This window comes from Parus major, chromosome 4 (genome assembly GCF_001522545.3).
Source record: "Parus major isolate Abel chromosome 4, Parus_major1.1, whole genome shotgun sequence".
Classification (NCBI taxonomy): Eukaryota; Metazoa; Chordata; class Aves; order Passeriformes; family Paridae; genus Parus; species Parus major.
In genome coordinates, this window is record NC_031771.1 from 45,321,236 (window position 1) to 45,348,480 (window position 27,245).

At 34.6% G+C, this 27,245-nt stretch overlaps 1 protein-coding gene across 1 annotated transcript in view; it reads left to right on the forward strand.

Annotated features, from left to right (window-relative positions):
• The window catches only part of ATP8A1 (ATPase phospholipid transporting 8A1), a gene marked incomplete at its 5' end in the record, with an annotated part of 94,756 nt that extends 68,676 nt beyond the window's left edge, over positions 1 to 26,080 (forward strand). The window contains 6 exons of the mRNA XM_015624293.1: positions 1,910 to 1,966; positions 2,421 to 2,528; positions 13,884 to 13,972; positions 14,377 to 14,469; positions 21,166 to 21,257; positions 21,591 to 26,080. Of these exons, the coding sequence (XP_015479779.1) occupies positions 1,910 to 1,966; positions 2,421 to 2,528; positions 13,884 to 13,972; positions 14,377 to 14,469; positions 21,166 to 21,257; positions 21,591 to 21,688 (537 nt within the window). The remainder of the gene's footprint in view (positions 1 to 1,909; positions 1,967 to 2,420; positions 2,529 to 13,883; positions 13,973 to 14,376; positions 14,470 to 21,165; positions 21,258 to 21,590) is intronic.
• Positions 26,081 to 27,245: the final 1,165 nt, after the last annotated feature.

Here is a 27,245-nt window from a genome sequence, read left to right on the forward strand (position 1 = left end):
TAGAAATCTGCAGTCATCAGTTCTGCAAAAGTCAGTAAGAAAGGAATTCAGAAGTTGATATTGTTTAGTTTCTTCGGATCCACAAATAAAGTCAGAAATATGCAATGATTCATAATATGTCCTGGAATTATTTCTATAAACCTAAATTACAAATAGGAATAGAGTGCTGTGAAAATATCTGTATGACCATTTTTGAGAGTTTTTTTTAAAAAAAAGCTCAGTCTTTATACAGAATACCAGTTTGAGTTGTTGCTTCCTGGGTAGGATTTAGTGCACTACTGTGGGTCTGGTGGAAGCAGAGGAGGGACCAATAAACCTCATGTTCTTAAGGGAGTGACTGTGCGTAGTTGGTGATTTTTGTTAGGGGTATCAGATATGATCCCATCACAGGTCAGTAAAAGCTCTATACTCACTGTGTATCTGTTTTTCCAGAGATGTGCAGTGTTTGTTTTGTGTATATGTTTTGTCTGTGCAGAGGGACTGTTTGATCTCATCCTGAAGGATGTTTATGTTCCTTATGACTGACCTAAGTGTACCAAATGAGTTTGTTTGGGTTATTTTTCCATACTTCTTTTTTTTTCACACATCCAAATACAGAACCCAAACTGGATAGACTAGGCAAATTACAATACTCATAATTGTCCTCGGTTTTCTTCTGATTAATTTCACACACATTTTAGATAATGAAAGTGCTGCAATTTTTTTATTTATTTTTTTTGTCTTTAATAGCTCAGTTGAAACAGGAGATTTCAGGATTTCAGAATTGAGCTTATAAGCTTATAGCTGGAAACTTTCTGGCAGTATTTGTATCCTTCTGTGCACCAGACATAGTGCAAGATTTGTCATACATGCTTATCTAGTTGCTTCAGCTTCTAATTGAAGTACATTTCTTCTGAATTTCTGAGGCTGCTTGAAGTTCAGTGCTTCAAGCCAACTTGTCCAACAAATTAGAATTTAAACTATAGCTGTTGGAGCTTGGTGTTTGTGACTCCTTTTTTCAGCCTCAGATTCTTCAGATTACATATAAAGCAAATCTTGCGACACACATTCACGAGTGAGTTACAAAGTGTAGTAACTATTTCTTTGGTAAACAGAAAACCTGATTGAGTGAATTTCAAAGTAAAGAGATAAACAATTTTCCTGGATCAGCTAGTCCTTGCTGTGGGATTATAAACTTTCTCCTACTGCTCCTCTGTAAACTAAAATGGAGCATGTCCTACAAATGTGATGTTTTCAGAGACTGCTTAATAAAAAATGTAAAGATAAGAAAAGAGTAAAGATCAGAGGGAATAATGAAAATGACATAAGAGACTTAGTATGTTATTTTTATGCAGAACATAAGTCTTACATTACCAACATTTAACTTTTGGGCTTTTCAGGATTTGGTGCAGATGACTCATTTACTCATGAAGAGAACAAAACTTTAGGGTTTTTTTAAGCTGAGACTAATGTAAGCTTGAAAAATTGCAAGCTTTCAGTCCAGCATCTATGTCTTCTAAATCTATCTTGGTGTAGAAGGTTGCAGTCATCCTGTCTGTAACTACAAGGTCTTCAGTCTCAACTGAAGAGGACTTCACTTCTTGCAAACCTTTCCTGGTAACCAAAATACCGTCAATAAAGATGCTAACACCTTAATAAAAGCCAGATTTACAGAGTTCTAAGAAGCAAGGATAAGATTTCTAATGCAAAAGAAGAGTTTTCCAAATCAAATGAGTGGCCATTATTAATGGAAGCTAGTAATTCTTAATGTTCTATTATTAGCTCATCATTATTACTGGGTTGTATCCTTAAATCTTCTAGTGGCAATTTACTTTTTCTCATCTTATCCTTAAAGTTTAACCAAACTAATAATTTCTGTATGTTACAATTTCCATGTTAAGAATCCTCTCTCTGTCTTTATCTCCTTAAGTTTGTGGTTCTGACTGTGTGTTTGAAGGCTGGATTAGAGACCTCATATTGGACTTTGGTAAGCAAATGTCTTTACTGTATTCTGACCTGTTCTGTGAAATATGATGGATCAATAACTGTATTGTTTTCTTATTTGTTGTATTGCAGCCTTTAACAGTTTGTCAGTAGCAAGCTGTGGTTACTGTTTGGAAGGACAGAATATCCACATACAAAAAATAATGCTCAATATTGAAAATTAGGACAAATGTAGTACTTAAACTAGAAAAATCAAATTGCTCTGGACTTACTGTAACTGAATTTAATTTGGCTTAAGATGCAGTAATATTGCTGCTGATAGTATCATTTTCCTTTAAGAAATAGCTAACTGAAGTAGTAGAGTTAAATTAATGCAAGACATGGAAATTTAATTTAGTATATCAAAACAGCATTGTAAATACTAGGTAGCAAAGATGTTATTTTATATTATAATGAATCTGTACTAATTGTTCTTTTTTGTTTGTTTGTTTTAACAGTTCAGCCATATAGCAATCTGGGGAAGCATTGCACTTTGGGTAGTGTTCTTTGGAATCTACTCTTCCTTGTGGCCAGTCATTCCTATGGCACCTGATATGTCAGGAGAGGTAAAAATATATTTTAACTAAGATCCAAATGTGTGAAAAAAATATTGTTTCAGTCAGTAGTAAGACTAATCTTTATTGGATCCTTCTGCTAACTAGAGGTGCATATGTCATTCTGTCTTTTATACCTTCAATATGGTAGCCATGTTTATTTAAAATAAAGTTTATTTAAAATAAACTTTTTACTCTTGTGAAAATGGAGCTCAGTGAACAAGCTGTGAGTATCTGGTCTAATCAGAAAGAACAGACAGGTAAGCTGCTTTGCAGTTCCTAGGTGAATTTTAATTTTCTAAGGAAAAGTCTTACCAAATGCAGTACTCAGAATTACAGTGCTTATTTTTCTGGAGCATTTTTTTTATAATGAAGTAACCAGTAGTAGTCTGGCTAAGGCTGTTTTTAATCTTGAATTTTATGAATTTGCCAAGTACTTGAAACTGTAAAATGCCTCAAAAAATTTGAGGTGCTACAACATTGCATGAACTGCTTGTCATGCACACTTCCTTCTCTATTAATGTGCTGCTGGGAATGGATTGTTGTAATGTATCTGTAACCTTTTGACAGTAATTAGTGGCTTCTCATTCATTTGTAATCGGATTTGTGTAAACCTGCTCTGAATATTTCAGATTGGATTAAATCCATAAAAGATGCTTATTTGCTGCCTTATCTGATTTAATTGGAACTGCAGTCCCAAATTCTCAATACCATTCAGTTCCTGAAAGTATTAATTTCTGAGACACTAATGTCTGCTTCTGGGCACGACCAGTACCTCCTGAGCTGAGAAGTTTGGTGTGCATTCTCAGTGGCAATCAGAAAATGAGAATACCTTCTTATGTCAGAAAGATATTCTTCTAGTGGTTCTCAAAGCATATCAACTAAATCATGCCTTACACCAGTAAAAGACTGAGTCCCTTTAACTGCACCACCACTGTGATATAATTCAGCAATTTAAAAATTCATGCAGGATGTGGGAAATGTAGGTTCATATCTCTCCCTTACTTGAATGTAATAAAGACTCATAAATCTTATTTAAACAGTTACAGAAAAAACTAGTCTGTAGGCATTTCTGTAACTACTAAATTTAATGGAAGACACAAGGTGTTACCTGAAATACTTGGACACCTAAGAAAAAGAATTTGAAATTATACAATTTCTAGCCGGTTTTCTCTCTATCATAATGTCTTTCCTATATATATATGTAGATTTTATACATGACCACATTGCCTCCACTACTCAAAACTAATTCTGTACATTATTGTAAACTAAAGTAATTGAAGCTATAAGCATTTTTCTTCATATATACTGTATTTTACAGAAGAAACAGAATGTTATTGGAATTTGGTATTTTTAGAGATTTTGTAAAAACTTTATGGTTTTTAAGACAGCAGAACTTTCATGGTGATAACCACCATGGAAACAAAATGGTGTGTTATACCTGGTATGACATTAGGGTGGCTACTTCATTATTGAAATAATAATGTTTTAATTAGCACATTTTCAGACTCTGAAGTTCCTGTGAAAACACCTGTTTTTGAGGGAATGTAATTTCTGTGATCTTATAGAAACTGTTCTTCACTAAAGAGATCTAGCTGTCAACAAAAATAATACTCTTGGGGTTTGAATTCAATATTGTGCTAAAGTAGTCTGACTTATGCACCTGAGATCATTTATTTGTTGCAATAAACTATGTGTACTTGAAATGGGTACTCTTATTTTGTTAGTGTGTTTGCTTATGCATGTAGGTGTGTACAGTAGTTTTGATGTGTGTATGTGCATGAAGTTGTTTGAAGGGGGAGTGTTGTTGACTGAGGTTGGTTTTGTATTCTTTCTAAGAATATATTTCAATGTCTGTGAGGTAAGAATAAATTCTCTAAAAGTATCATAGGCCATTAAATCTTCAGTTAAAAACTCTGGTCTAGCTTTTTGCACTGCACTCTGTGTGGCTGAAAGTCTTGTTAATGTCTCCTGCAGTTCAGACTGGAAGCAGGATTTTTGAACGTTTTCCTGGAAGCCCCTCTACTGAGTGAGTGGTCTCTGGCAAGGCAGAATTCACTGAGTTTCTCTAGGAAGTCAGGCCTTCCATAAGTATTGAAACTATAAAATTCATGGATTTATCTGTGCAAAAGATTTTGATGTGACAGAAACAAATCCATATAAGCAACTCTGCTTGTACGTGCAAATACTGTTTGGCTGATTTCTTCAAATGTGTGAGTCAGACTTGAAAAATTAATCCACCTTTACTTGGCAAAAGTTAGTTTGTCAAAAACTGACATCTGCTTCTTAGCTTTTTGTCCATTTTAGCTGGTATGATCTGAGAAATTATGCTGAAGGGGACTTTCATGGATTTTTTTTCTCCAAATGTGTTCATTAAAAATACCCCCTTTTTAGTAAACTTCAGATCTATAAGGATATATTGTAGGTTATCTACCTCTAGTCCTTAGAAAGTTTAAAGGTATTCTCTTACTTCTTCTTAGATCTGGTAACAATTCTGTCTTAGTAAGTTTATAGTCTTTCCAGTCTTCTTGACACAGTACTCATCCAACAATTAAGTCCCAGCTAGATGATGTCTTCTAGAAACATGCTCTTCATGTCTTCTTTGAGATAGAAAGGAACTTAATGAAACATTCTAATAAGGATTCAGTCTTTCTTTATATTAATATCATGAAAATAGTAAGATTCTTCCTGCTTATTCCTGGTTCTCTTCCAAGAAAATAAAATTCTAGTGCTCTTGAAGGGGAGAGAAAAAGCATATGGAGGTGATGGAAAACTCACTGGATACAGAGGAAGGTTTTAATCTAAATATTTTGAAACTCATTTTTTCTATCCATTCCTATAAAACATTCAACTCTGCTAAGTGTATTTCAATGGAGAACACTGCAACATAATGACTCAAGAAAAAATTGAGTTGTAAAAGAAGAAAAGTCAGTTCATGCTGCTAATACTATGTTTGAGCACTAAAGCTAGTGGCCCAAAGTTAAAGCATAAGAGTTGTTTGTTTGTGTTCATCTTTTACTATCCAACCATCATCCAATCACTTACTAAACAAAGAAGAAAATATGTCACATATTTTTGCAAGATTTTCTGACTTTCTGTGCTGTTTCCATGATTTAGCGAATCGTTCCAGTTACACAGAAGATAATTAAAGTTGGTTTTTACATGTAGGTTTCTGTATGTTGGTATCACAGAAGGAAAGATTGCAGAATGCTGTGCTCTAAAGGAGAATATAGTGAAATGAAAAATTATGACAGTTCCAGCATTTTTTCTCTGTTGTCTAGGCCACTAGACCCCTTTACTTGATATGTTCCTAATGGTATAAACAAATGTATTTTTCTGTCTCTCTTTTGCTCTGCGTTTTCCCAGAACAAAAACACACAGGGCCTCCTTGATCCAAAATGTCCAGTTGATCTAGAATGCTGAGACAATTCTGGCATCAAGACCTTTATTTTCTGTTTTTTCAAGACTGCAAAAGGCCAACTCATCCACCTATACAGCATTATTTTTCACAATGTGGGAACTACATGGCTCTCCATGGTACAGTAATCCTAAGTCCTGTAAGTAGTGGTAACTTTTTGCCAGATAGGTAGTGTACCAGAAGAGTTGAAATTTGACTTTTGACTCACATAAGTAAGGTATCCTGGCACAAGTGTTCTCCTTGATATGAAGTGATATGAATAACTCCTAGATCTGTAGCTGATTTTATCTGTTAGAGATTGATAGTAGAAGTCTAGGTTATAGTAGCTGAAACATGTTTCCATATTAAAATTCTGAAACCAGTTACATCTTGTCAGCCTTAAAACAGTTCTTACTCCAGTTGTCAGGTTTTTTTCTTAAAGATATAAGGCTCCAAGTGAAGAAAACTTCATTCATTTTCCCTGATTGATGATGTTCAGATGAAAACTGTCAGTTCACCATTGTCTTTTGGCAGACACACGCTAGAAGGAAAAATGGATAAAAACTACAAGAGAAGCAATGGGCTATACGAAGCTGAAGAAAATGGAAAAATAGGCCATAAAACTGAAGAAGAATATGTGATAAAAATCTAAGTAATTAATTATGTAGTGTAGTATCTGTAGCTAGTTCAGGTACTGTAGCAAATCAACTTCATGAGTCTTTTAGTAGAAACAAGACATAAATATTTTATCATTACTTAAGTGGAACTTACTGTTTACTTTCATATTATTTTGCTTGTTTTCTACAAAGAGGATTTTGGTAGTCATAGAAAAACACTATTTATGTGGGAAGGAATGAGGATGCAAAGCTTATGAGAAAGAAATACTGAAAACATTTCAAAAGCTTTCATTGATTTTATAACAGCTTTGCAGCCTCTGTAGCAAAGTCTTATTATATTGCAATTTGCATTACGTCTGCAGAAATATTTATTCATGCATTTGTTAGGTTTGACACTGTGTATTTTGACCCATTACATTAAAGGAGTTGCATTTAATTTCAAAAAAAGGTGTCACTACAGACTAGAAGAAAATTTTTATTGTGGACTTGAAATAATCAACTGCCTGGGTCTGTCTTTCAACTACAATTGATATACAATTTCAACTACATTGATATAGATTAGGTTGACACTTCTGTGTATAAAAGTAACAAATAAATAATTGAAATATACTTTCAAAATATTTTAAACAACTAACAGTGTTTTCTGTTAAGGCAGATGAAGTTTGCATAAGTTTTTAAAAGTAAATACCTAGTCTGTTCATATTTGATAAGGTATTTGCTTTGTAGGTATATTTTCTTTTTTCTTTGAAACTCTTCAATACACAGAAAACTGTTCTGTTATACTGAACAAAATGCATTTTTAATCTATGATTCAGGGAATTGCCAGAAGTTTCCTGTTGTCCATGTTTTGTCATACTGTGTATAGTGACTGCACAAATAAATTAAGCTGTGATTAAATTGTTCTATTATTTTATATCTGTGTAGTCCTTTTGCAATAATTGCATTAACTAATTAATAACTTCCATCACCTAATAAGAGCAGCCTCAGCAGCCTCCATTCATGTGTCAGAAGGCTGTAAAGCTGCTAGAACTTTCCATTCTTCCATCCTTGCAGTTAATAGGTCTACTTTTTCTTTAAGTCATCTTTAATAAAAAAAAAAAACAGACTAATTTTTAAATTATGAAAATAGATACATTTCTGAAATGGTATGGTTATATTTCTTTTGAAAAAGTCTGGTTGTGGTCTGAGTTGCAAACCTGTAATTGAGGGGTGAAAACCAAATCAATCTGTTGTATATTTCACACTAGTAAAGCTCCTTGTTACTGTTATGGGCTCTGAATCATTAGGTCTCTTTTTTTACAGCTATATGAGATAGCTTAGAATAATAATACTTGAGTAAGAGGTATGACACTGATACTAAAGCAAAAGTTCAGTATTCACAGAACTTTTTAATTTATTGTGGTACTGTAGACAATGCACTGTAAAGTTCTCCAGAGCACCATCTGTTTCTGCTCTGTCTGACCCAGGGGATTTATAAAACTACTGACGGAAATTGGAGTTAAGGTACAAGCATGTATTTTACAAAATTTTAGATCATTTGACTGAGGTTTGCAGAAGTCTTGTGAAAAGCAGTAATATTTCTTGTGGGAAGATTTATCTGCACTGTGTAGAAAAACTGTATTAGAATATACTATATTGACAGCATTGGTTTCTTAAATATTGCTTCTCTCTGTATTATAACAAGTATCCTGCTTATATAGAATTGTGCTTATTAAATTATTAGACTTGCATCCTTTAATGCTTTTACTGCATTAGGGATTTTTAAACAAAAACACCAAGTAACTGTTTTGAAAATGTAGTTGTCCAAGAACTTTTGTCTCTAATGAACAGGTCTTCTCTAGTAAGATGTTTCTCTAAAGTTTGATCCAAAAGTGGGAATTGGTTTTAGTCTAATGTAGAGCAAAGCTTACAAAGCAAAGTATTTAGGATAGAATATGGTCATAGAACAGTTGAATGGGTCTCTGGAGATCATCTGGTCTAATGCTTCTGACACCACACCAAGTTGCCCTGGACTGTGTCCTGACAGCTTTTGGTTACCAAGGATGGATATTACAACATTTCTGAGCAACCTATGTCCCTGTTCAGTCACCCTCAGAGTAAAAAAGGTTTTCTTGATGTTCAGATTCAAGTTTCAGTTTGTGCTCCCTGCTTTTTGTGCCATGACAAGGCTTCACTGGAAATAGCCTGGCTCTGTCTTTGTACCCTCCACTCAGGAACCTATCTCCATCAATAAGATTCCCCTAAGCTTTCTCTTAGCCTATAGACAGGTTTCTCTCCTGTATGAGATGCTTCAGGACATTTGACTAATTTCAGTATGTCTGTGTTTCTTGTACTGGGGAGCTCAGAACTGGAGACTTCCCTAGCTGTGACCTCATCAGTGCTGAGTAGAGGGGACCTGGCTTCCCCTCTGCTGGCAATACTTTATCTAATGAAGCCAAAAGATACCATTTACTTCCTTTGTCAGAAGGGCCCATTCCTGGCTCATTTTTAACTTGCTATCAATTGGGACCAAGTCCTTTTCTGCCAAGCTGCTTTCCAGCTGGGTGGCCCCCAGGATATAGGATGCCTGGGGCTGTTCCTTTCCTGTGCAGGATTTTGCATTCCTCCTTCTTCAACAGCATGAGGCTCCTGGCAGCCCATTTCTTCAGCCTTTTGAGGTTTCTCTGGATAGCAACACAATCCTCTACTGCATCTGCCACTTCTCCCCCCCATTTTGTGTCTTTAGCAAGCTTCCTGAGGGTACACTTTGCCTCTCATCCAGGTCTTTAATGAAGACCTTACATGAAACTGGACCCAGTATTGGCCCCTGGGGTATACTTTCAGTTACTGGCCTCGAGCCAGCCTGACACTGATCACCAAATGCCATTCAGCCAGCTCTCAGTGTATCTCACAGTTGTTCATCCATCAACAGCTTCTCCATGAGGATCTTACAGCTTTTGGACCTTGCTAAGTTGTCCCTCCAGCTGTTAAAGGTGCTATTAGTGGATACTTGTCTCTTGCATTTTTAAAAAACAGATGAATATTATTTGAATAACTTTTTCAGAATATGGCATAATAAATAAATTCAAATGGTTGTATATTTAGGAAAAAATGCTATGGTACTTTTCCTCAGTGTTAGCAGGGAGAGTTATAAATAATGTCCCTAAAATCTGGGAAGTAATGATTTCTCTAAATTTGTCCAAACAAGAGAATTACTGTGCCATGCTTTTAAGGGAACCTGGAAGATAACTGAGTTGGCAATCTCTATTTCTAAAAATTGCTTTGAGCTCTGTATGGTAAGCAAATACCGAAGTTTATCAATTCTCACTTCATTATAGCAAAACTTGTGGAATACAGTCGTTCTTCAATGACTAATATCTAGGGTAGATGTGCTTATTTGGGGTTTTTTGTTGGGTTTGTTTTGTTTTGTTTGTTTGTTGGGGTTTTTTTTCTTTTTCTGTTGCATATTAAAATATTATCCAGATTCTGGGTCTTAATTTCACGGGGAATAACTACTGTGCTAAATTTTCAAGAACAGTGAAATAATTCAACAATAAAAGCTAGACTTTGCCTTCATAGTTGAAAATATTTCTCAAGCCCATTCTCTGCATAAGGCCCTAATAGGCATTATCCTACAGTTTTAATACATTTTTGTCCCCCTTTTTAAGTTTTCCCAGCTTGTCTTTTAATACCTGTGAGTCTTATTATTACTTCAAAAAAAAATCATTGATTTATTGATGATTTTTTCAGGTAATCATCCCATAAAACATATGCATTTTAGTCATCTGTCCTCACCTGAGAGCCTAAAACTGTCACCATTCTAATACTAATGTATTTTAACTATTTAATAATTTATATTTAAAGTTTGCTTTTCATCTTTCGCTTCAGGAATCAAAAGTATTTGTTTAAGGGGTTTTTCTTTTTCCATTTAATTCCTGCTAGGTCATTTCAATTTTGATTCCTCAAACCTTCACAGTTAAATTGTACTTGGTCTAGTAGCAGACATTTATTTGTGAGTCAGAATCTGCTATTCCCAGATATACTTCAAAAATCCTTCTTCATATTCAGTAGTTATATTCTCATTCTCTCAAACAGGAACAGCAGAGCTCATCTTTGAACAGTTCAATTTATCTTTTCTTTTTCCAGTGGTCTGTCTTGATTAATATACCTAATAACTGGAGATCCTAATAGAGAAGAACTTAACTCTTCGCAATTCTGAGTTCTTAATTAGAAGGTGATAAAATATGTTTTTTAAACTCTATATAGCAAAGAAAGACTAGAGGCAATACAAGAACTTACTTGTAGGAACTTCATTGCACTGGAAGTTAATGCAGATCTGTTTTAGATCTACAACAGTAAGTGCTTTGGCATATATGAAGGCAAACACATGCACATAACTACTACTAATGAAGTGTTTTCTGTAGCATGAGAAGAGAAACTTTTGCTGGTTTGATGCTGTTGAGGTATTTTATAGCTTTGTAGTTTATAGGAAGGCGATATGTACCTAGATGACACTTGAAATATTTAAACTGAAAAGGATAAGCTTTTCTGCAGCAAGAATTTTACCACTGTTTTCATCTTTTTCTTCCTATTTTTAAAGGCTTTTTTAAATCTGAGCTAGCTGTTTTGGCAGATCATTTCATAATGAGGGAAAAGCGAATATTCTCTGTTCATTCTGACATGTAATTTCCTAACACTACATCTTCAGCAGTTCATTAAATATGTTTTGCAGCCAGGATTTCTTACCTGCCACTAAGTCTTGAAAAGGAGAATTTCTCAGCATTTTTATATTTTTTGAAAAATCAGAACCTACATAAGAATCTAAACTTTAAAAAAACGTTAATTTATTTTAGAAAGTCTTAGTATTGGACGTGAGCTACACGTAGAACAAATTATTTATCTTCCCTGCAGGATTTGTTAGTCCTACAATAAACTGGGCTTCCCAGCTCTCGTTTTGGATTACTTCTGAATTCCCCTGGGAGCCACTTTTGTGGCAGATTCCATTTGGTTTCACAAGGCCTAAAGGGGGAAGACTTGGCATGGACCGCAAATCTCACACATTAGGAACAATTTGTAAACCGCAAACAGAGGCAGCCAGAGTCCGTCCCCAGAACAGGCTGCTCCTGTTAGTGCCATTGTCTGAAAAGGATTGGTTTGCCATTTCCCAGATGACCTGCCTATGTGTAGAGAGATGTGAAAAGTTAGAGACAAAAATGTTTTCTACAGAGTGAGGGGGGAGCTTTCTTGTACAGAAAGGAAGGAAATACCTCTGTGGGATTTTATTTTTTCCCCTCTTCATCCAAAAAATACAAAGAGGGCCTCTGTCTTTAATGCGAATGTCGGCTTTAAATCTTTTAGGTTTGGATTAACTCTGTAAAAGAAAAAAAATCTGACAGGCTTTCAAATATGACGAAGAAAAAAAACTTTTTTTTTTTTCCTCAATTCATGTTGTTCATTTGTAAAGCCAAAGGCTGGATGGAGTGAATAGTAGGCGCCAGTTGTTCCTTCATTCATAGTTAGCATTACAATGGTCAGAATTAACATCCTAAGACCTACATTATCACTTTTGCTGTTTCACCAGCAAACATTTAATACCGGGTGGCTAACACAAGGACAGCTCTTTGCTATGTTCTTATAAATAAAAAAATGTTGTTAATAATAGGAAGTAATAATCGTAATTAGTTCAAGTTGTATTTTTATGCTTTTTCTTGTTTTTAAGGGAACTGTCTATCTAATTGCTACTTAATTATAAAATGTCTTGCAAAATGCATTTGTGATAGACATTTCCTATTAGCTCCTGTTCTAGAAAACTGGTATTTCATCAAAGATGTCAAAAGTCAGGTTTTGCTTATAAAGTGACTGCTAATACATTTTCTTCACTAATACATTTCCTCCACTTCCTAATACCAAATTTTATGGGGTTTTTTCTCCTTTGAAAATAAAAATTGTTTTGTTTTGAACCTGCCACTGGTCAGTGTTTACACCTTTGCTGACAGCTGTTGACAGAAGTAGTTAGTAGAATCTCAGGGCAATATCTATGTCCTTTTAACATAGCCATGGGAAGGTTACCACATTTTTAAAGTCCATTCTAATGCTTTCCAAAAAATCAGTGTCATTAGAAATTTGGATACAAAAAAAAGGTAAATTGTACTTTTTGCTTGTTTGAGAATTAGGATTTTTTCTCAGAAAATAATTCACTTCTGTTTTCATATATCAACATACTGAGTATAATTCTAAAATGTTCATGCATGCATTTTGAGAAATTAGACTTCAGCTACTGCGAGCTACCTACTGTTTTTCTGCTAATTAAAACTAGTAAAATTTCAGCCTATTTATTTTACATGCTAAGGCTTAACCTGTGAAAGAAATTAGTCTCCAAGAAATGAAACAAAGGATTTGAAAGGCAGTTGTTGTGTTGTGATTTAAATTTCAACCTCTCTACAATCTAATTACATTATAAAAGTATTTCTAATACTGACTGCAAGTCAAACCTCTAGCAACATGCTTCAGTAAGTATTTATTGTGCTCTTTACATCCATTTGAGTATGAATTACAAGGGTAAAGACCTTTCCTTTGATGTCTATATATTGTGATATTTGTTTCAGCCATTCGATATGTTTTACTTTTTAGTATTTCTACAGACCAAGTTATGAACAGAAGAAATTCTTATGTATTACATGTAGTAGTGTATACAAAAAAAAAAGATACAGAGATAAAAACAATCAATGGTTTTCAAATATTTCACCATGTATTCATGTGTTAGATGTTAATTTAACAATATGTAGCATACTTTCATAATTACATGAATAGTTGTTTCCTTATATCTGATTTTTAAGCAATCTGTTTAACAGGAGGCTGTGGCAGTGTGGGAGCTGTGGTACCTTGAGTTCTCTGTGCAATAACTCTGATCCAAGATGTATTGCAGGATAATTGCAACAGTGTCCAGTATCCATAGGAAGGGTCAGAAACTGTTGCATCCTGTCAGAGTACATTACAAATTGGAAACCTGTGCTCCTAATGTACTGAGAAAGTTGGAAAAGGGTGGATTTTTGATAAATCTGATTTTAATGGAAATGCCTGTAATCATCACAGTGGTATAGAGCAGCATTGTGGAGGGGCGATTCCCCCATGCAAAGAGCTAAGCAGTGTATCTTTCTACCAGCTTCTCGACATGAAATACTGCTTACTATTTACTAGATTGATATTGCAACTCAGGGGATTTTAGGAAGGGGTTCAAGTTCTATTTCACATTAGTCAGACTAGAATGATTCATTTAAATTTGCTTTAGATTGCCTCAACAAACTACTTGATATTTCTAAGATTTTTTTGCTAGTTCTTGTCATGACATCGCATTTTGTGCATTTTTTTCTTCAGGCAGCTATGATGTTCAGCTCTGGAGTGTTCTGGATGGGACTTCTGTGTATTCCTATGACAGCTTTACTTCTTGATATAGTATACAAAGTGTGAGTATGGAAATGCTGGGGTTTACAGAAGAAATTACTAACCTTTAAATGTATTTTCTAATTACTAATATAATAAAAAACAAATTAAGAACAATTCTGGTGATTATATAAAATTCTTTTTTACCATCTTTGTTTTTGAAAAACTTTATTATAAGAGTTAATACTATTTTAAATGTTTTAATAAATATAGTGTTTTATTAATAAATATTTTTTGTTTCTAATTTGCAAGAACAGATGATAAAATATGTTCTTTAGATTTTATTTTTTTATATTTCTCTTTGTAAAGCTTAGTTTTAAGTCTGGGGAAATGGATTTATAAATGGAATATTTATAAAACATTAAAACCGTCTGTTGTTCTACTTTCAAGAAGAGTAAGTCTGGCAGTATTGTGTATGTACTTACAGAGTAAAGAGAGCTACTTACAAGACACTGGTTGATGAAGTTCAGGAGCTGGAAGCAAAGTCTGAGGATCCTGGGGCAGTTGTGCATGGCAAGAGGTACAGTAAAAATCCGTGGAACATCGTCTTAAAAAAAAAGCTCAATATTTTTAGCTTCATAGATGTATCAAAGACAAAAGGTTATTTTTCAAAAGCCATACAAATGAAAGGCATATGTGAAGGACTTTCAGGTCTTCTGAGCCTGAGTTTTTTCACAGGCTTACAAGAATATTTTACCCAAAGCTTTAACTGATGTGTTTCTTTGTAGCTGACTGTTTTCTAGTTCTTATCTGTAGAACAAACCTGAGGTGCAATTTTAATTCTGTCACTTTTGCCTGTGAACAATTAATTCACAAACAAAATAAGAAGAAAATGGATTAGAACAAAATGAGTTTAAGCCTGCATCACTTTCTATTGAAATGCCATAAACAGGGACTAAGCACAAAAAAACAAAAATTAAATTCTTTAAAAGCTGCTCAGTAGCATAGGAACAAACAAATAATGTGTCTAGGATTTTCTGAAATTGAATATAACAAGCTGGCTTTGTATTTAATTCTAGTCCAGAGCAAACTAATTTGATTAACCTATACTAGGTAAGTAAAATTTTTAACTTAAGACTCTATAAAAATTCCCTTGTGTCCTCCTTCATGGACCAAGCAGATAATTTGAAAAAGGAGAATGTATAACTGAGCAATTGGACATTTTCTACATGTAAACTCGGCATAAAGGTGTGCATTCACTAAAATATTTCAGACTTTTTAACCCCAAGCTGAACTTGTTGCAAGCAGTCACTGAATGTATGAGATGGCAAAATCCCTCTCTCCCCCCCTTTCAATTCATTAGTGCCATTTGGCTGAACTAGAGCTTTCTTTTCTTGTCTTCATTTTCATGAGTTTTGTGAAGTCTAAAAAAAAGCCAAAACTGCTGATACTTGATTTTCCTGTTCTTTCTTTTCTTTGGACTGCTGTTCTTTTAGTATCTTCATGGCAAAAAGCATAGCCAAGAAGGCTTTTTTCCTACCAAGCTATGCACAGAAAGAGACCAGAAAAAACACAGCCACTTCTTTTACTATAGGTTCAATTTTCAGAAAGTACCTTTTATTCATAAAGATACTTTAGCAACCTTATTGTATCCCTCCTCCAGTTCAGTGGGAATTAGTTTACTAGGATTTACCAAACTGAGATCAAATTACATCAGATACCGAGGTGGTAACCAGAGTTTTTAATGGTGGAGTCTCCAGCTCCTGTGAGAGCTTTCACAAGAATGTTTTGTCTCTAGCTGGGTTCTTCTTTCCTGGTAACAAGGAACAGGGGAGGTACCAAGAGGCCTAGAAGCTTATCCCAACACTCATGGAACACCTAGTCTAGTGTGGTGGGCTTCAGAAGAAGACATACCTGCATGCAGTCCCCTCTCAGGCTCTGTATGCTGTCTTTGTAGCAGCAGCTTCACACTGGAAGTACTGCAGGATCACCTAGGTGGTGGCAATTCCTACTTTGAGCTTACTTTTCCTTCATCACTGCAAGACCTAACCAGTGCTTGCAAGAGTAAGTTCTCTTGCTTTTAAGTGATGTAAATTGATCGTTACAGATGCTTTTTTCCAGTGGCAGTGGTCATTCAAGCACACTGAGGGCAGTATCTTCCTCCTGTCTATCAGTGTATCTATCAATGTGCTGAGCTTTGAAGCAATGTATGCCCTGTGCTCTTTTGGAAAGAGCAAAAGCTGTAGAAGAATGAGTCTCAAAAAAAAAAAGTAGACATTAGTACTGGATGGTGCTAAAAGGGAACATCTTATGGGTATAGAAAAAGCCTTACCTTTATGGTTTTATACCCATCTTATGGGTATAGAAAAAATACTACCTTTTTAGTATTTCATACTTGCATTCCCAAGACTTCTCTTGTATTCCCAATTCATCTACTTTAACTTCAGTTGTCTAGGCAGGATGCTTTTCCCTCATTGAAAGACACGGCATGTCTTTCAAATCCCTTCTTATACAGGTAAAATGAACTTGGTGTTTTCACCACTGGTTTTGTAATTACCCTTTTATCCCACAGTTAAATAGCTATGAGGGCTCCATGACAGCTGTTTAGTTACCTGCCAGAATATCTTTCTTAGATCTAATTCTCCTCCACCAAGTTACTTTTAGACCAGGATTTCTGAAGGATACAAACATCCACCTTACATGCAAATCACTGGATGTTACACAACTCAGTATCTCTTAAGATTTTATTCCCTCCATTACTTTTTTAATGTACTTTAATTCAGGTGATAGAGCCAAAACTTTATCTTTTATGGAGAAAACATTCATTGTTAAAGAAATGGTCTGATGATCTTACTTGCACCTACAAAAATTTGATTCAACTTCTGTAAACATTTTTGAGTCTCTTAAAGTCTGGATTAACTAGTTGCCAGAATAAAGTAAAGTGGGTAAGGAAAGTCCTCTACATTTGTTTAAGATATGTACATGAGATTTTCTTATTCTAGTGTGCATACCTCTGTGAGTACCTTTTTCTGTTGTGGCAGAAGAAGGGATTTGTTCTTATTAAATGCCAAAATAATCTGAGAAGATAAAAATCGCTGGTTCGTTAAAAGGTAAGTGGGAAAAAGTGAGAAAGATAACTCAGAAACTTTCCCACTCTGTCCACTCCCATCTAAAAAATACTACACAAAGTGAAAGTCAGCTTCCACAGATAACAGGTCAGGATTCTTCTATTGAATAGCTATTGTAATCAGTCAGTATCTGAATGTTTACTGAGAAGGGGGCCTACAAGAAAGCCAGGAGATTTTATAAGAGTTTTATAAGTGAAAGGACTGAAAGAGGGTGGGTTTAGTTTAGGTTTTAGGAAGAAATTCTGTGCTGTGAGGGTGGTGAGGCACTGCAACAGGTTGCTCACAGAAGTTGTGGATGCCCCATTCCTGGACGTATTCAAGGATGGATGGGACTCTGAGCAACATGATTTGGTGGAAGTGAGGCTGGAACTGGGATGATCTTTAAAGTCCCTTTTAGCCCCAACCATTCTATGATTCTATGAAGTACAATATTGTTAATTTTTATTGCTTTTTTTTCAGCTAGAATATATTTGTTGCACATTTTTTAGAACTGTGTTAATATCATATTGAATGCATTTAATTATACAAGTATTGCAAGGCTTTGCCCTTTTGATGTTTTCCTATCAAAGATTCTTGGGATAGGAATTTAATATATAAATTATGAATTCGCACTTTCAGCTGTTTTCTGAAAATCAGGATAAAAATTGGCATTGACATTGAAATAATTTAAAATATTGTTCTTAACATATTTTTATTGTACTTTAGAATGTGGTTTAAAAGGACATGATAATACAGTCTTAAAATATGCCATCCATTTAAAGTACTTTTTTATTATTTATCATTGTATTTTTACAGCAATGACTTGAAACAGCTTTTAAACTGTTTTCACTTACGGCTCAGGAAGAGCACTGCTATTGTATCATGCTGTTTCAGCATGTGTAAGGAAGTTCAATGAGCTTTTCACCAAAACTGTCCAAAAAATACTTTATTTGATTCTTCTGTAAGCAACACATTAAAATTTTATCCCATATATTTGTCAGTTAAATAAGAATATATCTTGATTAAGAACAAGCAAATTTTGCACAGCAGTTTTCCAACAGAAAATAAACTTTCATGTTGGAATACTACTGAGTTGAGGGTACCTTGACAGCATAAATAATAGAGCAGTTTCAGAGTATTAACAAATTTGTGCCACAAAAAGTATGATTCTATCATTAGAGACATTGTAATTGAAATGCCACTAAGCCTTTTCTACTTCAAATTGAAGTGACTTAGGTAAAAGGATACTATTTTTTATATCAACTATTGTCAGAAAGGGTTTTTTGGATAATCTGTATATAATGCTTAAACAGAAACAACAGTATTAATGCTAACTACAAAAATATTGTACTGTGTTGAATCTTGACTAACATGAATAACCTCCCAAACTTGTGGAAACGTCTTTAGAGATAAATACTTCAAATGCTTCTTCATGACATCATTGCTTTTAATTTAGTTCACTGAGAAATTATTTTTAGACCTCATAAGTGGTTGGTCAGGAATACATAAAGTAGTATTTATTTTTCTATAGCTGTATTTAATTGCTGGTAAAGGTATACATTTCATGTTCAAAAATAGTTAATGTTCTGCTTGTCCATATAGGTACACACAATGAGCACAGGCATTTAGCTACTGTGATCTAACATTGGTTAATTATGAAACCATGTTTTCTTGGCTTCGCATGCAGATACTTAAATACGCTTTTCAATGGCAACAGGGTGATTTATAATGGAGAGCCCACAGTATTTCAAGTATAGAAAAAGTGCAGAATTTAATACTTGAACAGCTGAAAGCACTTTTCTCAAGTGTATTTCCTATGTATTTTGTATTTTCTTTACCAGCAATCAGATCTGTGCAATGGAAACTTCATTATACATCAGCTAAGGCATATGCATACTTTATATTCTTGTAAAATTTGAAGGTAGTATTTTCACTGTTTAGCCCTTAAGAAATCTGAACATTCCACTTAGGAACACAAGCAAAGAACCAAAGAACGATGGTACCAAGAATGCTAGAATAGGCATGCTAATGTTTCTACTAAAATATTTTTTTATTAGAAAATAACATCTGTCAAATGCTTCATAGGAATTTTCTGATTTCAACTCACTTTAATAAGGATTTCACAGATGTATTGCCAAAGAGATACAGCTGATAACTGTGTCTAAGTGTGCCCATGGTCTTCCACCTCTTTGTCCTCCAAACTTACATGAAGATACTGATTTATTTATTCATTCTCTGTATTCTTGCTGTTTAGATTTCAATCCCTAGTTTTTTCTTATTAGTAATGTCACTTAAATATTTTACAGCTCTGAACTAAAAAAAATGAAGGCTTCTTCACAGTGTAGAGGAGCAAACAGGATAGAAAAAAATCCCTAGAAAGTTAGCTTAGGAAAGCACTGAGAGTAAGCTGTGTCTCAGTACTTCTGCCTCTCCGTTCTTGATTCACTCAGCAGATGCCAACTACCTTCCTGGAATTGGTACTTAATTTTTTTCTTACAAGGAAGTCTCATTCCATCTTTTCATTCAAAACACATGGCCACAGAAGCAGTTTCCCTTGCCTATCACCTTACCCTGTAAATTTTCCACTTAGCATTCCTCTATGGGTGTGGAAATAGTAGGTTTATTTTCCTTTTCCAACCTAGAAAAGCCAAGCTTTCACCATATGCTTTAACCACCAGACTAAAGGGGAACAGAAAGGTGAGATAAACCATCAGTCACTCCAGCTTTAAACAGTGGTTCAGCTTCATATGTAAGAAGTATATAGTCACTGAAAAAAGAATGAATAATTCTAATGTAACAGCTTGAATGGAAATCTAGTGAGGAAAGCAGTCTAGTTCCTTTCCTTGCACCACTTAGTCTGGTTGAGTCTGGGAAGGTAATTCTGTTGAGCTAATTGACAATAATATTAAAAAGTAATTACAGTAATCAAAACTTGGTAGCATAAGGTGTGTGAAATCTGTTTTTCTTACTACATCATTGCACAAGAGACAACTTTGCTAATCTAGCAAAACTGTAGCAATATCAAATCTCTGTATACTCAGATTAAACATAAGATACATCTCTTCTTTAATTGAACTAATATTTAGACTAGTTTACGTAGAGAGGGGGCTGGATTTTTCATCATTTGAAATGTTTAAGTGATAGGTTGGTATTTCTTGAAACACAGGCTGTAATTCACAGTGAATATCAAATCAAGAAGACACTGAAGAGTTTGGGGTTTTGTTTTAATATAGACCCTTTCACATATTTAATGTTATTAAAACTGTCAGATTTTGCAATTTTTCTGAGCTATGGCTCATCTACCTGGTATTTATTTAGTAATGGATGCTCGTATTATAGAGAACTTTAGTGTAAGAAAGAAAGGAAATCAAATACCTTTGCTACCCCTTTTACTGTATTTTGCAGCATTTGGCCTATGCTTGAGTCTCAATTTAAAAAATGTTTAATGCTCCTGTTTTCCACTTGGGCTGAAATGGGTCCTTGGGTCACACTAAAGCACAATAAGCATAAAACACAACAAACTCAGTAGGGCTGGTAAGGAAGGGGGTGGGCTGAAGTGGCCAACCTTAGCAGCAGTAATAGTCTGTTGTTTGGGTAGGATCTCCAGAAAAAGACCTTCTAGAGTTTCCTGGGGAATGCTCCTTTCTAGAAGACTTTTCATGGAAATAATATGTTTCTGTACACACAGCTGATGACCCTGGACATGGCTTTCCTTCCACTCATTTCCCATCCCTTTGGGGTACTGTGTCAGTAGTGGCTGGGAACACTTTCTATGTAAAAAAGACTAATTCAGCCTGGCACTATTCAAGCTGTTTACATCAAGGAAGACAGTGCCTTCCCCTCTTTACATGGCATGTTTCTAAAGGAGTCACACTCAAAGGTTCACAATATTATTCATTTATTTGTTCCGTCTGCACACAGCAGTATTTCAGGCAGATACTTTACCTGTACTGTGACAAATAAAATTATTACCAGGGGTCAGAACTTAATAATCTGTCCTCACAGAAGCTTTTAATCATCATCTTAATAATTCATCAGGCACAATTTAAAAAGGAAAAGAAGGGTGGACACTTCTCATTTAATAATTAATTCCTATTGAGCAGACTCAAAGATAAAGGGATAGGGTGATGAGTAAGTAAATATTTCTCATGTGTCTCCTTTCTCTCTAGCTTAACTGAAAGAGCCCAACTACTGAAGAATGTTTTTAAGAAGAACCATGTGAACTTGTATCGCTCTGACTCTTTGCAACAAAACTTGCTCCGTAAGTGTTCGCTGAAAAAAATTAATATCCATTAATAACATAGCAGTAAAATTCTACCTTTCACTGCATTTGTTTATAGTAAATGTGCAGTATCCTAAATCCATTAGTTCTTTGCCTGGGGTTGAGTTGCCCATCATACCTAAGGTACTGTGCAGAGCTCTTTCTGCTATCTTCTAACGGCAAAATTCTGTAAGAAATGGTACAGATTTTATTAACTGTTGAAAAGAGGTTTATTCCCCTCTATTTACCTTTGCTAAGCTGCTTTTATTAAAACTTTAAAAAAATAAAACCGATCAAAACTTATTTTGTTTATATTTGGCTTTATATCTGCAGATGGCTACGCCTTCTCTCAAGATGAAAATGGAATTGTTTCCCAGTCTGAAGTAATAAGAGCTTACGATACCACAAAGCAAAGGCCTGAGGAATGGTGAAGGAACACAGCTGGAAAATTAGGCCTTAGTTGTTACTTTTGTGAGACAGGCTACTAGATCTTTGCTGGGAGCTGCAACCATGGTCCTGTTGTCAAACATTGAAAGATCTATGATGGTCTTGTTCCATAAAGTTTGGATTTGTGTATTCAGTAGACATAAGCACTGTGCAACTATACTGTAACACACCATCTTTAAATTTTTAACAAGTATTTGCTTAGCCTTTGTAAACAGATTGGAATTTATCTTGTATATTGCCAGCTTGCTTATTTTACAATGAAATTGAATCAATACTGGTCATATACTAGAAGGACAGTGGTCAGATTGCTAAACATACTTTACACTGACAGATCAACTAGCATCTGTGAAGGTTTTGAAGTGTTAATATATTTAAATACAGTTGATAACAAGCCTTTGATTTCAACAAGTGCTGAAAAAAACCCAGTATCTTAATGGTGTTAATTCACCTTCTTTAAGAAAGATTTTGAGTCAAGATGCTCATAGATGTTTGTGTCAAACTAACCTTAAAACATTTGCCAAAGAAGTTCCATAAATGTTTTCTGTTAGAAACAATTTGAAAGGAAACTATCTCCAGTCCTGATCTCAGAACTGCATGCTTGAGTCTCCACACTTGAGGAGAAAGTACAGTGAGTCTAATTTGAGTGGCCTTTTTGGCATTTGCTTTCAAAATTGCAAGTCTTTGCACCTTTGGCCTTATACAAGCTTTCCCCTTATTTTCATTTAGTATTGCATATGTTGAATATAGCTGCCAACTTGTATAATGGAGTACACATAATACTTTATTCAATTTTTAAGAATTGCTCTGCCTTACTTCCCTTTAGCAAACTTAATTATTTTTGTGATGCTTAGTTGTATCTGCTCATACTGTAGGTTCAAAAGAAAATTTGTTTGAACTTATTTTTTAAAATTAATCAAATTTTCAACATTTTTATACTAAGATTATTTGAAATGCATAATTGAAATACAGAGCAAAGCATGCCCTTCGCTAGTCTGTGGTATGTACTGGTTTATTTGCACTAAAGTCACTTCCTATAAAGGTGTGAAATACATTGCAGCAGTCTCTACAACTTACTGGTCATGCAAAATATTTATATACTCTCACCTTTAATTAAAATGGAGAGGAAGTGACTGCAGAAATAGATACACACCCGGTATGAGGGGGAAAAAAAAAAGAGGAAGGTATTGAATGAGAACATTGGGATACATTCTTTAAATTTTTACACTTGGTGTTTCTCAATTTACCATCCAAAAACCATCAGGTGTCAAACTAAGGAAAGCTACTTGAATTTTAAAATTTAGTTAATTCTTGGAACTCTTTAGTTGATATTTAATTCTGGATTTAAAAGCCACCATAATTACACTTAAAAATGCTATTTTCTATAATAGCAGTTGGTTTTATTGTTAAGTAAATTTTTGTGCATTACATAGGAATGATCTCTTTTTTTTCTTTCAATGGAAATCAACCAGATGGAAAAGTAGAACGATATCCCCAGTGATCTATTAAATTAAGTATTTCCTCTTTGCTCTCCAAATCATAACAAGTATCCAGTCCCATCTTTTCTCTGCCCTCCTTCATTTGTCATATACTTACTGAAGGTGACTTTACCTCCTTGCCTTTCAGTTAGCTAGGCGCTTAACATGTAATTAATCTCACTATGCAAGTTTCTTATTCTCCATTCTAAGAGAAACTTAAAAATACACAGAGGAAGCCCAACAAAAGGCACCATGTGCAAGTACATGTTTAGGAAGGTGTATCAGTGGGAAGGCAGTCTGCATTTCATATGGGTGTTACGCAGTGTCTTCCTCTCACTTGCCCGGAGTGATCTTTAAACAGAAGGCACAAGGACAAAGGGAATGTATCCCACTAGAAGCAGTACTGCCAGTCAGTCATGCAGACAAGAGCTGCCTTCAGAAAAGCCATTGCAGGCATAGATAAATAGATGGATCAATATGGGAGGGCCAAATCACTTGACCTAAGGCAAGAAAAAATTCGGGGGCATGCCCCTTTCCTAAAATGGGGATCCCTGTTTTCTGTCATCCAAGGGACAATGACCAACTTCAAAACATTTCTGAAATTAACCATGACACTGTTGCTCCTTTATAATCTTTCAGTGAGCTTAACTCATATAAAATTAATCTGTATGTACTCTCTTCATGGGTAATTTTTTTTCTGTTCTAATTGATTGAATTGCTAATTATGCAGATATGGATTAGAATACATTGTGAAATATATACAGTGAGATAGTTACATGATCTCTTATTCTTCATATGAAATAAAATTCTGTCTTACCATTGTAATACATTTTGAAGAAAACAACACACAGTACATGCCAAATTAACTACCTTAAAAAGGAGGAAAGTGACTATAGCACCTCTGATCCCAAATTTATACTAATTTAAAGGTTTGTAAGATAATCTTATCACAGCATTTCATGCTTAAATCTTTTCAAACTTTGAAGCAGTATTTCACAAAGTGCATTTTTTTACTATTTTTGATGACTTTTTCTCCTGTCCCTGTACTTTTTCTGATAATTAGTGGTTGAAAGATACCACTTCTTAAAAATAGCAAAAAAGACAAATGTGTCAAAAATGGTGGGTTTTGATTGCTCATACAATTCCATTTTAAAATACAAGATTATCTTAGCTATGTGTGCCCATTTTTAAATCAGACCAAGAATACAATATGCACTTTATTTTCATGTTAAGTACACAGAAATATAATCTATTTCCATCCTGTTAGTATGTCATACCTTTGTTAAAATAAGGGGATTCTGCTGATGTTTGTTTAAAGGAAAAACACAAAACAGTTGAGGCAGAAATGCTTATAACAATGCCTCTGTTCTTACTGTTTGACAATTCAAAAGTGTATTAAATAGAGAGTTCACATGGGCTTTTTCATCTGTTTCATGTGCACTGCAAGTTAGTATTAAAAATTGCCATCTAAAAGATGAACCTGTGCCACTAAAAAATCGGGTATCTTATATAAATACTTTTGCTTGATTATTTTTAAATATATACATACATATATATATATAAATTATTCAAAAGAGTAACTGGAAACAAATTTTAACAAACCTATTGACAATTTGTATCTGGAATTTTTTCTTGCCATTTCCTAATTTTTCACATATTTTTGCAAAGCAGTTTCAACAGATTTATACTTAGTCATCATTCTATTTGTATAAAATGAGAAATAAAATATTTTGAAACACTAAGAGATAGCTGAAGATTCCTATATGTCCACCTGCATCCATAAAATTCACCTTGTTACAAAGATGAGCATTAAGTGTCTTAAGATGTGTATCATGACATTTGAACTCATCTCGAATGATGGGTAATTTGGAATATGTGTTAAATTTAAGGAGAAAAGTTCTTTCCCTTTTTTCTTGTGTATTGTGTAAAAGCAGTTGTAGTTCTGGTGAATTTATCATTCTGTCTGCATGAGGCACTATTTCTAAGTGTTCTGAGGCGATGCATGGTGGTTGTTGATCCCTTGTTGTTTTTTAATGCCTTCGTTAAAAGTCTGCTCATAATATATCGAGAAGCTAGTGCTGTGTAAGCAAATGAGTTTGTCAGTTCAGCTTCCTTGGTATTGGATGTTTTCACTGGTTACAAAACTCAACAAATGAGTTTCTCCTTCCCCCTCGCTGCCCTCGCTCCCCCAGTTTCCTTGCTGTTAACCAATAGATCTTTATTAAACAAAGGAATATTTTAGCATTCCAAACCTGGTTCCTGCTTATGCAAACCACTACTCATATAGGGTTCAACTGGACTGCTTTTGAGTGTAAGGACTGCTCATCTGAGCAATGATGTGCAAAGTTGGGCACTTTTCAGGGTTGATACTGAAATAAAAGTATTTCCAGAGTGTGATTTGTAATTGCAAAGCTGTGACCAGAACAAGTTTGGGTTTTTTTTAAAGTCATATTTTACGGTGTTTCTTTAATGTAGCATAGAAGCCATAAATGCATTAATGTTGTTTTTCTACTTCAACATAGTTTTTCATTACGATTTTCAGTGTTTGATATGTATGAACCGCTGCAGAAAGCGGTCAGCCTGAAACAGCAAAATTTGCATTCAAGATAAACCGAGGTTTTACAGCTCCACTAAGCCATTACTGCTGAAACTGTTGTGGAAATTATGAAGCTGCATGAATGAAGATATTTTGACTCGGTATTTATGGTAGTTTCTCAGGTTTAGTTTTAACTGGATGTTAAATGCACTGTGTTTTCTAAATAGTTCTTTTAGTAACACATTCAGTTCTATGCAGTGTTAAATGTCATTTGGCATTTGGTGAATGTGCATGTTTTGAACTGCAAATTTTAAATGTTTTGTCTTTTAATTGTTAAAAAATTAATAAATTTGCCATTAAATTAAGAAGCTTTGTTGACTTGATTGGTTGGAAACGCTAGGGATTACTCTCAGAGGAAAACATATCTCATCATTCTTGGGTTTGTATTCTTTAAAATGAGACATACCAGAAATAGATATCATATAGACATCAAATATCATAGAGTCCTTACATTTTAAAGGTAAACTCAAAAAGTAGAAAATTTGTTTTAGGTTTGTTTGGGGTGTTTTTTGAGCACCTATTTTGAGATGTCTTTTTCAGTTCTCATGTGAAGTTTAAAAAAATTTTAAAAAAAACCAACAAAAAGCACAGGAGCCTGCAATTTCATGACTTCCAGCCAAGCCTGAACATAATCTGGCGGTGATACCATATTTTGAAAGAGAAGTATGCAGTACAAGAACGATAAAAGTAAGAATAAGGAAATGTCAGTTCTCTTCTCAGACAGCACTGGTAAATATTGTATCTTTTGGCTTTGATAATAGCTGGTATTTCTTTCCTCTAACGGAGCCCACCACTGAAAAAAAATCAATATATCCAAACTTTAACTGAATTTTGGTTGTAGATGGGTGACTGATTTCTGTATATACACTGGACAATGAATTTATTTTGTATCTTGTCCAAACAGGTTCAGTAATACATGCATCTTAGATGGTGTTAGTTTCAGAAGATCCAGTCTGTAGTAGCAGAGCTGGTTTAAGGATATTCCACCTCATAATATTTTACCACTTCAATTATATTGGCAGTCATGAGGCCATTGAAATCATCCCGTTTATAATCCAGTTTGTAATCATCCAGGCTCCCTCTCAGATCCTTTCCCTTCTTTCTTACACCAAACATTATTTTTCAGCTAAAATCATTTCACTAACCTGATTTACACCCCTGAATTTGCACAAGTCATAGATGGAAAGAATAAAAAGAACAGAAAGGCATTTCCTTGTCTGCCTTTGCTAATGAAAACAGGATAGCGTGGAATCACAGCCTTGGTGTAACTGTGAGTCAAAAACTTTATGTGATATTGTGGAGCAGTGGCTCCCTCAAAAGCAGACACATTGTTCAGAGGAGTTCAAGTCCAGACAGCACATTGCAATACACAGCGAAACAGCACTGAAAATCAGCTTCATCTCCTTAATGTTCCTTAGTGTCCCTATGTCAAGCTGTACCTAACTGAGCAGTAATGACAAAATACTTTTG